Source organism: Anopheles bellator, chromosome 2 (genome assembly GCF_943735745.2).
Source record: "Anopheles bellator chromosome 2, idAnoBellAS_SP24_06.2, whole genome shotgun sequence".
Lineage (NCBI taxonomy): Eukaryota > Metazoa > Arthropoda > Insecta > Diptera > Culicidae > Anopheles > Anopheles bellator.
The window spans coordinates 41134167-41149088 of NC_071286.1; the positions used below are offsets into that span (position 1 = coordinate 41134167).

The following is a 14922-nucleotide window of genomic DNA, read 5'->3' on the forward strand; positions in this document are numbered from 1 at the left end:
CGTGCCTTCGACACGTATTCCACCGAGAATGCTGCAATTGATAGCACTTACTCTATGGCTGATGCATCCTTTTACAGATGGTGATTAAATATTTATTATTCAAAATTTCACGCCCATCTAGAGAATATGCAGACGGTTTTTATGTGCCTCAGCGGTTCCGAAGTACGTTGAGTGGAACATTTTCTAATTACCGTACAAAACTCACAAATTATCGTCTGGTCTTTTCCATGCTTCAGAAAAAAAAAAGTTTCATTAGACAGTTTAGTGTCACTCGTTCGAGTGAGGCCCCGTTCTCGCTCATGGTGGCTCAATGAAGAGCTGATCTCGTCACCTTTCACCGGTACGTCACCGAGAGCGAGAACCACGGGTGGGAAACGTTTGTCACCATAAGTCATCATAATTTCAGACCCTCTCCGGTCGGTTTCCATTAGCGCGGCTCCGGACGATCGGGTATCACCTACGGGGTGTGACGACTCGGTCCGCTCCGGCCACGACGAGAATCCCCCCAGTCTGCACCACAGACAGACCGTGGCCCGTCCGCCGGATACTTTGGCTGCCACCAGCCGTCCCGTTTTCACGTTTCTTTTTAATTGCCACATTCATAAATCTTAATCTGTCAACGAAAATTTTTCAATCCTATGGCCTCCTCGGCCCAGTGCAGGGCGCGCCTCGTGTCTTCCAGAGCGCGACCTCGGAGGTCATCACGAAGAAGCTCTCGCCGTTCTCCTTCCTCTCTCTCTCTCTCTCTTTCTATGCTTCGCTCGCCCCGAATATAATGGTGTGTTCCTGCCTGTGGTCTGTCATAAATCTTTCTCGATTTTGAGACAAAGAATGATGCTGCTAAGGTGGTAGACAGCGACAGTGTGTATGTGAGAGAGGGAAAGAAGGCCGGAAACCGAAGCACAGCGCTCGGTGGGAGCGGGATGGCCGGAGAAAGTATGTTTTCAATGGCGCGGAGGCAAACATCGATGGTTAAGAGGTTTTAAAGTTGCGCTCGCCACCCGACTGCTTCAAGCCGGCATCCCACGATCCCAGCCCAAGGAATGTACCGTTTTGGAAGATTTTGTTTGTCGGTGGGTGGGTGGGTTGGTGGGTAGGTGGTGGTGGGTGCGCCCCCCGGGCCACAGACCGCGCCACCGCCGCCCGGGGAACGCAGTAATAATAATCTTTATCATCATCATTAACCAACTCGTCACGATTCCAAATGGTTAACTCTGTTTGCCTCTCTCTTCGGTTGTTTTCACATTACAGATTCCTGTCGGGAGCGCGCAGGGCCCGTTTGTGGGGCAGCCAGCCTAGCCCAGCCGGCACAGGAAAACCGGGACCGCCGCAACGCGCGTGTACGTTGCGCGCCAACCTCGACGCTGCTGGAGCTTTTGTCGACGAGAAGGAAAAATTAAAGTCAAGCAAGGAGAACACGCGCAGGAGGGTGGTAGTGCCCGGCACGGCCCGCGCAAGTGAAGCAGTAATTGCGCCAGTTTTGCTATCATCGTGGGACTATGATCCTCGCGACACCGCCCAGCACAGGCCAGCCAGCCACACAATGTCTTGTCGCGGCGGCGCACCCACCTGGCAACAGAGAGACAGAGAGAGAAAGAGCGAAAGACCCTTCACCGAACCGGAGCGACCCACAGCCCAGCGGGGAGCCACCTGAAGCCCCTGGGGTCGGCATTCTCGACGAAGGCAACATTTCGCGACATTCGCGATCACTGAAGCTCGTTGTTGAAGGCGAAGAACACGACATTCCTTCGGTGCAGCTGGACTAGAAGGGGGCTGTAGAGCATGGGGACGTGTTTTAGGGACACTCTCGCCACCCGAGATAAATCACTATACAGAGAGAGAGAGTGAGAGAGAGCACATGCAAAGTATGTCCTCCCGCGCCGTTCTGCGCCGCGCGCTAAACGATCGGTCGGCTTGTTGGTTGGTCACTGACTGCTGAGTCCGAGCAACAACGGGTCTCCGTTTAGTTTGAAGAATCGAACTCCCAGCTGGTCGATCATTAAAAGAGATGCTGATGCGATGATGGGGAGGGCGCAACCGACGCGTCCGATCGATGCGGCTAATGAGCAATTGATCGACAGGCCGCGCGTCGCACTCTCCGTGAGGGGGTTGAAAAATGGATCGTGATCTCCGCGGTTCATTAGCTCGACGGAGCTCGACGAGAGGCCCTTGCTGCGTTCTTGAGCCACAGCCACTTGAGTGGGTTTCGCAGGACGAAAACGCAAACTATCGACCACAAAAGTTTTACCGAACCGAAACCCGAATCCAGACCGCCTCCGAATCTTGAAGCGCGGCGTTCCGGGGCTCATCCTCATTCTCTAACCGCTCATTTTTTCTTCTCAGGCGCAGCAGCAGTGTATTCGTGTGTGCGTCAAGTGAGTAGATAGGTGCGCCGTGAAGTTACATCCGTCGAGACCGTCGTTCCCGTCCCCAGCAGGATTCGCAAGCCGTCCAGCAGGACGGCGCCCCAATCCCTGTTTAGTGTTATTGCGATCGCGAAGAAGTGCCGCGAGGGCGTGTGCGCTTCGAAAGGGTGGTCGGGTGGTGTGGGTGGTGTTGTTGTTTGGTGAAAGAGTGAGAGAGAGAGAGAGCGAGACAATCGGTTCGTGCGGGGCTCCGGGCGCGGCGGTTGCCGGAATGGCCGTCAGCAACATTGTGTGCGAGTGGCTGCGGGCCCTCGGGCTGGGCCAGTACGCCGAGAGCTTCCTCGACAATGGCTACGACGATCTGGAGATCTGCAAGCAGGTCGGCGATCCGGACCTGGACGCGATCGGCGTCCAGAACCCGGCGCACCGCAGCAAGCTGCTCAAGAGCGTGCGGCTGCTGCGCGAGAAGGGCGCCGCCAGCGTGTACTTCCAGCTGAACGACCCGAAGTCGCTGCTGTCGGACAACAGTGACAGCCTGGAGCGGGACAGTTCGCCGCTGATGCTGAGCGAGCTGGAGGCGCTGCTGCAGGATCAGCTGAAGGCCGACGGCGTCTGCCTGACGGCGCATCCCTACTCGACACCGGTAAGTCCGCCGTCCCCCACTCGAATACTCGAAACAATAGACCCCGCCCCGGGGTGCGAATGTCAAGGTTGTCAGCCCCCCGGAGTACAGACAGCAAGGCAGAAACTTTTCCAATTTTAACCGATCGGCAACCGAATTTCTTCTCCTTTTTATCCCTTGACGTCCGTGACAATCCATGGGGCTGTTTGCATGGGGCCCTGCCTGGCCCGGAACTCGAAAGAAAATAGATTGTTTTCCGGTTCCGAGGCTCCTGAGCTTCTTCGGCGGGGGGAGCTTTGTGTCGCCGGCCCGCGATACAGCAACCAGATCCTGACGGAAGAAGGAACTCTTCGGAATTTAACGTCTACAACTGTCGGAAGGATGTGTCAGAGGCGGCTCGCTCTGATTGCATTACGGAGCTGCTTCTGATACGGGGGAAGTTTTTGGCCAAACAGATTCGGCTCGAAACTTTTACTTTATCTCCGCACAGTTTAGAGCCTTGGGTTCGGGACTCGAATTTATGCGATAAGCTGCTATCAGTTATTCCAAAGCCCAAATCCCGAACTCTTTTTGGCAGCGAATATCTCGGATTACACAGCCCAGGGACTGGGGAACCGAGCCGAATGTCCAGTAACGAAGTTTTGCACAGACAGACAGACACGCACACGAAAACGCGGCGACACGTGCTGACGGACGGTTCGGTTACGTGCGAAAGTTCCAACACCCAACTTTTTGGGGCTCCGATGACGACGTCTCGGGGTCACTGAACCGCGGGCAGGGCATGGCTTCATGCCATCGACAGCCTTCAGGCCAGTCGATAACCAGCAAAAGGGAGCAACAACTCCTTAAGCTATGCACAAAAGTCCCGCCGAGTGTTGTGAGTGTCTAGTGTACCGTTTTATGTGTGTGCTGGTTTGAGTGTGCCAGCGCCACGTCCCTGCCCCTCGAGTGGGAAGCCAAATTTATGGAGTCGCATTTCTAATGCATCCTTTCGCCCGAGCATTTGATGCACAAAGTTTGGTCACGCCGGCGGCAGCCACGCGCCACGCGCAATCGCTTTGAAATGGCTTTGAGCTTTTTATTGAGTTGCCCAATCTGACGGGGACAAACTTTTGATGAGACCAGCAGCGCGCGTCTGGCATATTAGCATAACATTACACGGGCGCCCTTGGAGCGCTCCCGTTTTTGACGGGATTGCTGCGTGTTGATGTTTCTGTTGGGCAGTTGGCAGACTGTCAAACGTTTCGTCCTTGGAGAGGGATTAGTCAGGGTGGCGTTGTGGTGCGAGGGCTTTGATCTTTCGACTAGAGGAGAGTTCTCGGCGATCGTTACGTAACTCCTGGCCCTGGACTCCTAGTGGCGAGACAGCACCACAGCACGGCACAAGGTAATTTTCATTGCTAATGTACCCCCGATGGCCGCCGGTGAGAGAGGGAACACGTGAGGCCGTTCGTTGCGGCCAAATTTACTCCACCATTTGGTTGCGTGGCTGCCGGCTGTCCGGGACAGACCAGTGAGCGGCAGCGCCATCGAGCGATCGAAAGCGAACGAAGAGAGCATCTTAAGAAACGAACGTCAGACGGAGGTCCTCTCCACGGCAGGCGGCCGCGCAACTTGTGCTAAAATGCAATAAAACGTAATTTACGATTTGAGTTGCCTCCAGCGGTCGGGCGGCTGGGCTGGGCTGGGTTTTGGCCAGGTTTTTGTTTTCCCGTTTTTGCCGGATGAAACCCCCCAAAACACGCGGGGCCCTTTCGGGGAGTGCTTCTTCGAGGAGACAGATACCGGGAGAGAGGGAGAGAATGGGGTGCGGTGGTCGAGAGACATACGACCGCTCGTCCGCCTCCCCGTGTCTCTCCGTGTCGTGGGCACCTGCGCCGCGGGCCCAACCGAAAGCAAACATAAAATTGGGGAGCAAAAAATGCCTCTCAAAAAGGGTTCTTCAAGTACGTCGCCGTCGTCGTGGACCCGTCCCGAGCCTCGGGCGCCCCGGGTACTACGTGTGGAGCCTTCCGGTGCCACGCCAGGAAAAGCGGATGGAGGGAGCAAAAATCCCCCCGCTCGCGGGTGAAAACCAACAACTGCCGTCGCCGTCGCCGCCGCCGCCGCCGCTGACTTCTCGTCCGAAAACCAAAAAACCCGAAACGATTCCGGGGCCAGAGTATCATAAAAATAAATCAACGAGGGCTGCTGCAACTTTTGCGACTCTCCGTCCGTCCGTCCGTCTGTGACTTTTATATTTGGTTGCCTCACCTCTGGCTCTCGGGTGCTTCTTGGCAGGCTTCTTGGGGGCGGTTTTTGTTTCGTGTTTGTGTCGCTCGGAACCGTTCCGTTCGGTCGGGCAGATCTCTCTATCATTCGGAGTACAACACGAAGCTGCCCCGCCTTGGTGATTGGGAAGCGGTGTGCGGGAGCAGTGTCGGCTTCAGGCGCACTTCGGGCGCAGGTCAGGTCCTGCCATTATCACATGCGTACGGGATGCTGCCCAACGAACCGCTGCTGCTACGTCGTTCATTAGGAAGTTTCGTTGGGCAAATAAATAGGATTACAGCGCACCGGTGGCCACTCCAGGGTGGTTCCTCCAGGATTTGAATTCTGTCCACAAGTCACAAGTCTCTGCACACAACTGAAGTATGCTTTAGGGTAGTGTAGTCGTTATCTGAGTGAATCGCTTCATGTCGTGATTTTGGGCTAATTAACACTCGCATTTGGTGTGCCGAAATCCTTGTGCACCCATTGTAGAAATGTCAACAAAATTTTCATACATTCCCTAATTAAAATGAACGATGGTGAAGTCTCAACCAGTGTTCCAACACATTTTTAATGGCCGAAGTTGGAGTGAATGCATGTCCTGCCGACTCGGCAGTGTGAAATTTGACAGGCGACTCCTCTCGTCGTCGGCGATAAGTATTGGAGAATGTCCGCAATCTTCAAGTATTGGTCCCGAAACTTGACCAATGCTTCCCAGGTCTGGCGTTAGGTATTCTGTGAACTTTGGACCATTCCTTAGTGGGCACTCGTTAAACGAAATTGCAGCCCCGGAATCGCCATCTAAAAACGACACTGCCTTCGGTTCTTGCCTCTTCTGTTCCTGAGAACCTCACGCGGGCAGGGAACGACCGGAATCCGGTAGGACTTTTATAGCTGAACTTCCTTAACGTACTACCGATGGGGAATGTGGGTGTATGTGTGTGTCCGGGGTGTAATAAGGTGCATTCGGGAGAGGATGGTCTCATGTACTCCGCGGTTGGGTAAGCTAGCTAACTGTACCGCAATAATGATATTTTACGAAAGTAAAACCATTACGCCGTCGCAGGTGCTACCGCGCGGGGCGGGACACGGAGAAGGAAGGACAAATTGTTATCGTAATTCGATGGCCAACTTTCAGCCACGGAAGCGGATGGTGCATTACATTATCAACTGTTGCTTTAATAGTTTCTAGCAAATAGCCGCACCCGGTAAAAAGTTGATAAAAGCTTTCGTCTTTCGCTGCGACTTCGTTTATGTGATGTGAAAATGAAATTTCAATAATTCGACGTGACACGAATGGCGTATCTATTACTACTGTGGTCAACAAATAATGGGAACCGGACCGCTTTCGGACCGCCTCAAAAATGAAACAAATGTAGACAAAAATGTTTTGCATAGAGTAGGGATTATTTTAAAAGTAATGAGCTGCATTTCAAAGAATAAAGAGAATTGTTTCAAGAAAATTCCCAATATTTGTTGACCACTGTAGTATTTTGCGTAAAACAGTCGATACGGTCGTTTCTAATAACTGCACCGGAGCACATCTGTCGGTCGGTCGGTCGAGAGATGTTATTTACTGCTCCAGTGCCGCTCGGCAACCGACATATGACAATGAGGCCTCCAGTGGCTCGCCGTATTGCTTATCAGCTGTGGCGCGCCCGACGGTCGGTGGTCGGGCGGTATTACGTTCTATGTTGTGATTTTTGTGCGAAATGGGCACAAAGCAGAGGGTAGGCAGCCGAGCCCGTCCACGGATGGGCGTGAAAGGTTATCGCCAACTCAGCGCCCTTCGCCGTGTGGCCTTCGGAGATCTGCTGCCGCTGTGCACCGTTTGCGGAACGATAGCGGTGTGCGTGATCATCGTCGTCGGACCCGAGCCACTTCTTGAGAATTTCCCATAATTATAGGGATGAAAACCGATGGTCGGAAAATCTCGGGCCACCCGGACGATACGCGGAGCACGGGTGGCCGAGAGGACGGAAGGCTTGTGGGCTGTGTTGAACCACTCGTGACAACGATTTTAATAACAAACTTCCCGGGCACCGCGCACCAGATGCTTGGAGAGACAATGGCCAGGGTTCCGGCGCTTATAACCTGAGTCGTTCGCTCCATCAGTTGGCGGTGCTACGCCCCAGGCAAAGGTGTAAGTTTCGATGCGAAAGCAACAAGTTCCGGCGGTACCCACGGAGGAGTGGCTGAATCTTCCGCGCTAGGAAAAAGGAGGACATCAATATGTTAATTTAAATGCTTTCGGAAGCTCGCTTGCTTCTTGCTGCGCAGAAGCTGCCAAAGGTCCTTTGGCGGACCGCGCTCTTTCGTGCTTCACGTCCTTCGGGGAGCCCCGGATTCGGTCGCTGAGGTCGCTGGGCTCCGCGGTTTTTCGGTGATCCATGTTCCCACGGTAATGGACGGCGTATGTCAGCGTTTGATCTGATTGCCCGCAGGCTGCGATATTATCCCGGAGACAGGCAGACCGTCAGGCTTTCGGTGGCATCCGCGTTCGATACGGCGGAGACAACAACAGGTCAGGTCCTTCGCCCTCCAGCGGGCTCTAGCGGGTTGCGAAAGCCCTACCGCCTTAAGGGTCCTCCTTTCCCGACGGTTCCTTCCGTTCCGGATGATGGTGGAAATAATTTGATTCCAATGCTGCGGGGGCAACCAAACGGAAACCGGTTCAAGGAGCGAGCGGCGCGGACGCTGACGTATGGCGGCGCTCTGTCGATTAACCCTCCGCAGATCCCTTCCCCACCCCCCCGCACGGGGGCGGATGAAGCGAAACGGAATGGAAAAGCTGGTCCTGGCCGGCGGAAAAATAATCATTCGTGTACCTACCGTCCAACGAGAGAGAGAGAGAGATGAAAGAGCATTCGGGGCATTTTGTGTGCATTTCGGGGGGTTTTTGTTTTTTGTTTGGGATTTTTGTTCGCAAACCGGATATGCGGAGCCAATGGCGGCGGGGCTGCCCCGGCAATCTGGCCGCCGGGGGTGAGTTTTTGCAGTGGATGAGCTTTCGCTTTGAACTTTGGCCGCGGGCACCCGCTCCTTCCCGATCGGATCCGGATCGGGCCTCCGTGCGAGGACCCTTCGGAGCCACGGTCCGCTGCGATGGCCAAACACTACTGGCTTCGGGCGAAATATTTCAATCAAATTTTGGACTTTTGTTTCTTGGCCGGCCGGCTGGCAGGCTGGCAGGCCGGCGGATGTTGTGGAGTCATCAAATCGGTGCAATTAAGTTTTAATCAAACGCAAACGCGCAGAGCAATGTCGGGCGGCGGCGGCGAATTGTTTTATCATTAACCGGGCTCGCCAGAGAACCGTCCGCGTGTTCCTCCATTCGGCAGTTGATTTTGGTGTACGGCAAAGTTTATTCGGCCGCGCGCACCGGTGCTAATTAAATCAATTTAAATGATTTGTTTTTTATTTTCCCAACAGTTTTTCATGCTGCCGGCTACGGAGGCGCATAAAGTTCACGCTCGGCGTTAATAGGCGGTCGTCCTGGAAGAGTGGGGCCAACTTCTTCTGCTCACGGCGACCCCTCTCGCTCCCTTCATTAGCATTGAAATGATTTGTTTGTTCTACTTTATAATTGATCGTAAAGTTGGGCAGTTGAGTGGAAATAGAAGTATGTTTTTTACGGGCTCGGCTCAACTTCTTCGTGAAGCTTCTGCGCTTTCAGGCGGTTTGGGTCTTTGCTTTTTTGGGTAGCATTAAATAATTTACGCAATTAGATTTTATATAAGCAATTCTATCCGTGGCTGGGTCAATCTTGTCAAGTCAATTCTGCTCATGCGCGATCACTGGGGGCTCACTTTGAGAAAGTTTCCCAAACGTTTTTCGGTTCCCGGTGCGTTTACTCAACTCCCCGCGATGCGCCTTTTGCGCTTGGCTTTTGGCAATTGATTTTATATTTCAACAACTGCCGGTTCCGCAATTGATTTGACTTCCAGTTTTTTCTAGCAAACGTTTTTCACCTTCTTCATTTTTGCCAGGTCCAGTGAAGCATTTTCGGCCGCGTGTTTGATCAATAAAAACCCACTTTTCAATTATGTTTCCCTCCTTCGCCACGCGATGCACGGTTGGACTTGGAATGGATAATGAAAATGGTCATAAATTCTGCCACAAATTGGACCTCTAGCCGCCGCTACGCACCGCGAGCAGCTGTGGCTCCGTTTCCTTCGTCTGAGAGATCATCTGCGTCCGCCGCCTCGTTCGTTGCCGGGTTTGGTTGCCCTTTTCGAGGCCCAACACCGGTCCGGCCCCCGGCCATAGACCGGGGCCCCGGTGACAATAGATTTTTTGACAGATTGCAGTTTATCGCCTGCATTCCATCTTGTGTCGCGCTTACGTTGGGTGTCCGAAGGGCCCAGCATATGTTGGGTGAACGTGGGAAGAAAAGGGACGAACAAGAAAAATGGAACGATAAGTGTGTTTGTGCTCCCTTCTCTCGGTACCTGCATCCTGCGCGAACGGAAACGGAACGGTTCATTAGTCGTCCCTTGTGTGTTCCGTCGGTAGCGACCAACTCGCAGGGATCGCAGCCCAGCATTGCACATTTTGTCATTCGGTCGCTAATCGGCTTTTATGTGGACGACGACGCACTGTTACAACCAGCCGGCCCCGGCTCGGGGACTCGTCGCCGCACGCACAGTCAAAAACACAACATGTGAAGCCCAAAGCGTGTTGAAATATTCGATCCTTTGGCCCCGCAACTGGGCTTCGTTCTAGGCTCGTCAGCGTATTGTAAGTTGTGTGTCGTTGCGGTGTTAAAGTGTTTCGTTCACTACACAATCATGTCGTTGTGGTCGTTAGCCAATAGGACACGGACGCCTCCGAGATTTATCCGATCCTGTGCCTGGCAATGTATTGGCGGTTCCTTCGCCTGAGTAAACTCATTCAAGAGCGAGGGTGCCCGTACCCTTTTATGTGGTTCGCATAAAGGCGGAACATTAGTGGTTTGCGTGGCAAGTATTAGTTTAAGCATCGTTTAAACAACTACTTTCTTCGCGTATGCGGGCTCGTCGGCGTGTTTGTTTGAGGAAACACCGTTCGGTCCGCGCCGTCACCGTCGTCGTCACTTCGCCAATGGCTAATTAAATTAGATCGTAATGTTTGTTAATGGATATTTTATTCCTCGTTTGTGGGGCTGCTAATGTGCACTACATTACAGCCCCCTTGGTCCGTTGCTTGTGTGTGGGTGATGGACAGCCAAGAAAACGCAACAGTGGAATCCGCCAGAGACGGCCAACGGTGAGTTAAATGGGGGCCGCCGACCTGTCGTGAACATGAAATAATTTTGAGGAAAGTGAGAATTCAGGATCGAACGGGCGCGTTACATTACAATTTGCACCACTTTCCATGCTGGCATTTTAATGTCACGTAGGTTCCTCGTTGTTGGACTTTGTTTTCGTCGCCGACCGACACTCGTTTGACACTCGTTGACAGTGACAGTTTCTGAAGGCCTTTGTGGCGGTTTGGAACTCCCGACGGAGAGAGGCCGCTCGTGGAAGGAGTTTCTGTGAAAAGAACGGGCAACAAATCACGTCAAGAAAGCTGAGCGAGATTGCGGCGCGATTAATCTTAATTACCACTTTGGCGGTGTGGCGAGTGTCCATTCGTCTGCGCTTTTAGCCTCTGAGGTTCGTCGATGGTTCGTCTGAGAATAATTTCGGTGGCAAGCAGCGCGCACGCTTCTCGCTGACCGTTGGACGAACGATCGAGACGCGTCCGTTGGGATTGATGAAACGATTTGCGCAGAGCGATAAGCAATTTTGCACTTGTCGTCCGCAGTTGAAGTGACGATGCTAATGGTCCCACAACCGGGTGTTGGCTACTTATTTTGAAGGACCGCACGCTCGCTGTTCATTTATCACATGTGAGATTTTACAGCATGAGTATTTTCCAAAAGCCTGTCCCACTTAGAATCGGGAACAATTGTATGTCTTCTAGCAGCGCCTCTAGAGGTCGAATTTCAAATGTTTTGATAGTTAGTCTGAAGTAAACATTCGACTTTCACTGTTGAAAGTTTCATCTTGGTACACGGAGTTTATAGAAAGTTATGCATAATGAAACTCAAAAGAAGAAGAATAATTCTGTACACTGACGTCGAGAACCCAACGGGGTCTACTCTAAAAATCTCCAAAACACAAAAATTCGAAAAATCAACTGTATATGTTGTATTCCACCGTTTCCGGGGATCCAATACCGTAGACCGAAAGATTCAGAGTAGACGTCGTAGTTGAACATATGACCGGTAGCGGAACTGAAAGGTTTTGAGATCAATCAAGCCGAATTCCATGCCCCGTAACAATCATCCTGGACCAAACGATCTGGATCTCGTCACGGCACGGGGAGATGTCCCCTACAAGTTCAAATTTGTATTCGACAATAAATTTGCACGGAAATTAATGATCTGGCAAGGAATTTGCATTTGTGGACGGAAACCAAGGTTTTCATCACAAACACGACGATGAACTCAACTCCATACAAGGAAGAATGCCTCAAAAAGCGAGTTCTATAACTTCTACAAATAAATTTCAAAAAAATAAATAATAATAAAAAATAAATTTCTACAAATTTTCTCTCAAAGTACAATAAAATACCTTCATAATGACACCTTAACATGTTTCCTAAGTCGAACCAACACCGAGATAGAGCTAATTCATTTGTTCCCGATTCTAAGTGGGACAGGGTTTACTACTTTGAAAAGGATGTTTGTTTTCATTTTATTTTGGAACTTGGTTTCGGAACACTTAATGTTTTAATTGGTGGTTTTGTTTGAATTAATTAAAAATTCTTTCCATGTCATGAATAATTAAAATGTAAATTCAAGATAAAAACTGAAACGAACAGTCTAAAAATCTCAACGCAGCATCAAACCATATTTTTGTAACGATTGGTGCCAAGAACTTAGATAATTTCCTCGCTAACCGGCCACACGAGCGCAGTGTGCAACGATGACCCACGTGCGGCTAACTAATCCGTATGCATCCGTCCTGCTTGATCGATGTTTAATGTGTCACCAAAATGGCTGCTAATTACTGCAGCGATGAATTCCAACGCATCGCAGCGCTGGCAGCTCTCGCGCCCATATTAGCTGCCTCCCCGTCTGCTTCTATTGCGGCAGGATTTGCCGGCAAAGCCCTTGCCCAGCGAATGGCGGCGCACACGAGTGGTGTCCCATCAATCTTGCTAGCCGCCGGTGGCCATGCTTCGAACGCCCGGGGCTAGGTTTTGGGGGTTTAAACGGAAACCATGAAAAACGGAAACTTATTACCACCGCCGGCGGGCGCGCGCGCACCGTCCGGCGGGAAACATGCGATCTGAAATTATAATAATCAGTGCAGTGCTTAATTAGCCATTTAAATTTATTGTTAATTACCATTGTGTAGCATAATTCTCCACTTTTTTAGTGCTACCGACAGAGGGACCGAGAGAGAGAGAGATAGAGAGTGAAAGAAAGCGATGCCGAGAGATGGGCAGTGGCACACGGGAACGGTAGTTAGAAACGAGGCCCGCTTCAATTCTTCAACTTTCGACGCCATCAAGCGCCCCTGTGTTCTCGGTGGGTTCGTACCGGAGACAAAGCCAACATCTTCGCCGTTACACGAAAGCGGAACCGCTCCTGAACCCGCAGCTGTTGTTCAACGGTGTGCTTGGTGTTGGCGTAATTGCCCACGGAAGTTGGAACAGCGGAAGTTTTCGGAACTGCCCCGTAACAACCGGAGACGTCGTCGTCATCGCCTTGGTCGTGTCTTGGGCAAACGTGTCCAAAAGTGATAATTTGTGTGCCGAAAAACGACGACAATTTAGTTGTGCTTGCCTCCTTCGGAGCGTTAAATTGGTTTGGATTGAGTTCGGTAATCGTTTTCCTCATTTCGCTGTCTGGCCAGCGCATGATTGAGAAGATACTTGGAGCCATTGGGCGGCCATCCCAAGATGATGGTTGGCGATTGAAAGGCCGCTTTCCGTTCGGTTTAATCGGAAGGGGCTAGCTAGAAGGCTTGAAGGGGTTTGTGAAAATATCTTCGGAATAGCGGAAAATTGCCCAACAATAGCTGCGGGAATTCAGGACCACGTCGACTCGACTTGTGATTGTTCCATTTGATCGAAGAAAACCCCAGAGCTTTTCACCCGTCTTTGTTGTCGTTCGAGCGACAGAAGATCGATTGATAAAATCTTAAGATTTTAATCTTAAGTGATTGAGCTTTTGGTCCACCATCACGGAACGCTAACGAATGGACCAACATCATCGTGGGGTTCCATCTGGACCGCTTTGTCTAAGTTCGCTACTTCTCGAGCGCAATGTTGCAACCAAATTTGACCCACGGACAAGCGACCCACAACACCGCGCTCGGCACCCCGAACTCGACGCATTTTTGTCAATCCAATGTGCCGGTGCGGACGACTTTCATGGGCAATAAACATTCCTATTGGCTTCCCGAGGACCCGCATTGTGCATCGCCGGAACTCGTTTAGCCCCGTGCGGTGGTGGGCCACAGTGTCACAGCCACAAATCGCCTGGCGAGAGCTGCTTGGCGTTCGCAAACATTCGGTCACGTGTTGTTTCTGTGCGCGTGGAATGCAAACTGCAGTGTGGAGACGCGGAACATTCCGATCGTCTTGAGCGAAACGGGGCGGGTCGTCCGAAGGTGTTTCCCGGTCTGTGCAGGCGAACTGAACGTTTTCGGTACCCAAAAAGGGACCGACGACAACGTTGAAGGCCCCCAGCTCGCAGCTGGTGGTCCCGAGATTAATATGAACGACGAACCACGGGACCAAGATAGATACACGCTGAACGGGGACCGAACTTTCGAAATTCAAATTCTTTCGGCGCAAATATTTTGATTTGTTCCCCGGCGGGACCCGGCCAGGGCCGAACCGGGCTGGGCTGTCTGCGACATGAATGAGTGGAATCTTAAAGACGACGATGACGACGACTGGCGCAGGCACGAGGAATTAAAGGAACGTTCGCTGGCGAGAAAACTACGGTAAGACAGCGCCGACGCCGGTAGAAGGATTCTGTAGGGCAGAGCCGACACACACAAGAGTGGCCGCAAGAGCATTTTTTAGTTCGCATTAATTTCTCTCGTTAATTGATTTAAGCTGTTATTTTATCACTTGTTTTTTCCCTGTTTTCCGTCGGCCCGGGATTTGGTCCAGGAATTCGTCCTCGTCCCCAGGAGTCCACGCAAACAGGTTCCTGCCGACTTTGACAGTTTGTTTCACGGAATGCCCAACAGCGCGAGAGAGAGAGAGAGATAGAGTTTGTGGGTTCGGTGCAGCCTGCTCGAAGAATGCCACGGCATCCACAACACTTGGCCACAATCAATCAAACATTAAGCAACAGCATGGGGAGAGTAAAAACGGGAAACAGAAATCTGGAACGAGTTTTTCGGGACGGGCCTCCGCAGTGGAGAGGCGGCAATCTTGGTCCACGAAAAGCCGGGCTTGAAGTGGCGTAAGAAAATGGGCCCCGCCAGACGGCCAGTGGCGTCGTAAACCCCAAACTCGTGCCGGAGACGCCAGACGGGGCCCCGGTAGAAAGACAATCCAACTAGAAAACTAATTAATTGCCAAGTCAGTCAGCAACCCGAGACCCGCGTTCGGTGTTGCGCCCCGGGAGTTGCTGCGCCCGGTATTTCGTTTCGGCTCATTGTTAATTACCCCAAAATAGACAAATTACTT

The 14922-nt window shown here is 51.9% G+C and overlaps 1 protein-coding gene across 1 annotated transcript in view; it reads left to right on the forward strand.

Annotated features, from left to right (window-relative positions):
• The first annotated feature begins 2637 nt into the window (after window positions 1-2637).
• Window positions 2638-14922, forward strand: part of LOC131209052 (uncharacterized) — a 105760-nt gene continuing 93475 nt past the window's right edge. The window contains exon 1 of the mRNA XM_058202023.1: window positions 2638-3009. Coding sequence (XP_058058006.1) covers window positions 2638-3009 — 372 coding nt within the window. The remainder of the gene's footprint in view (window positions 3010-14922) is intronic.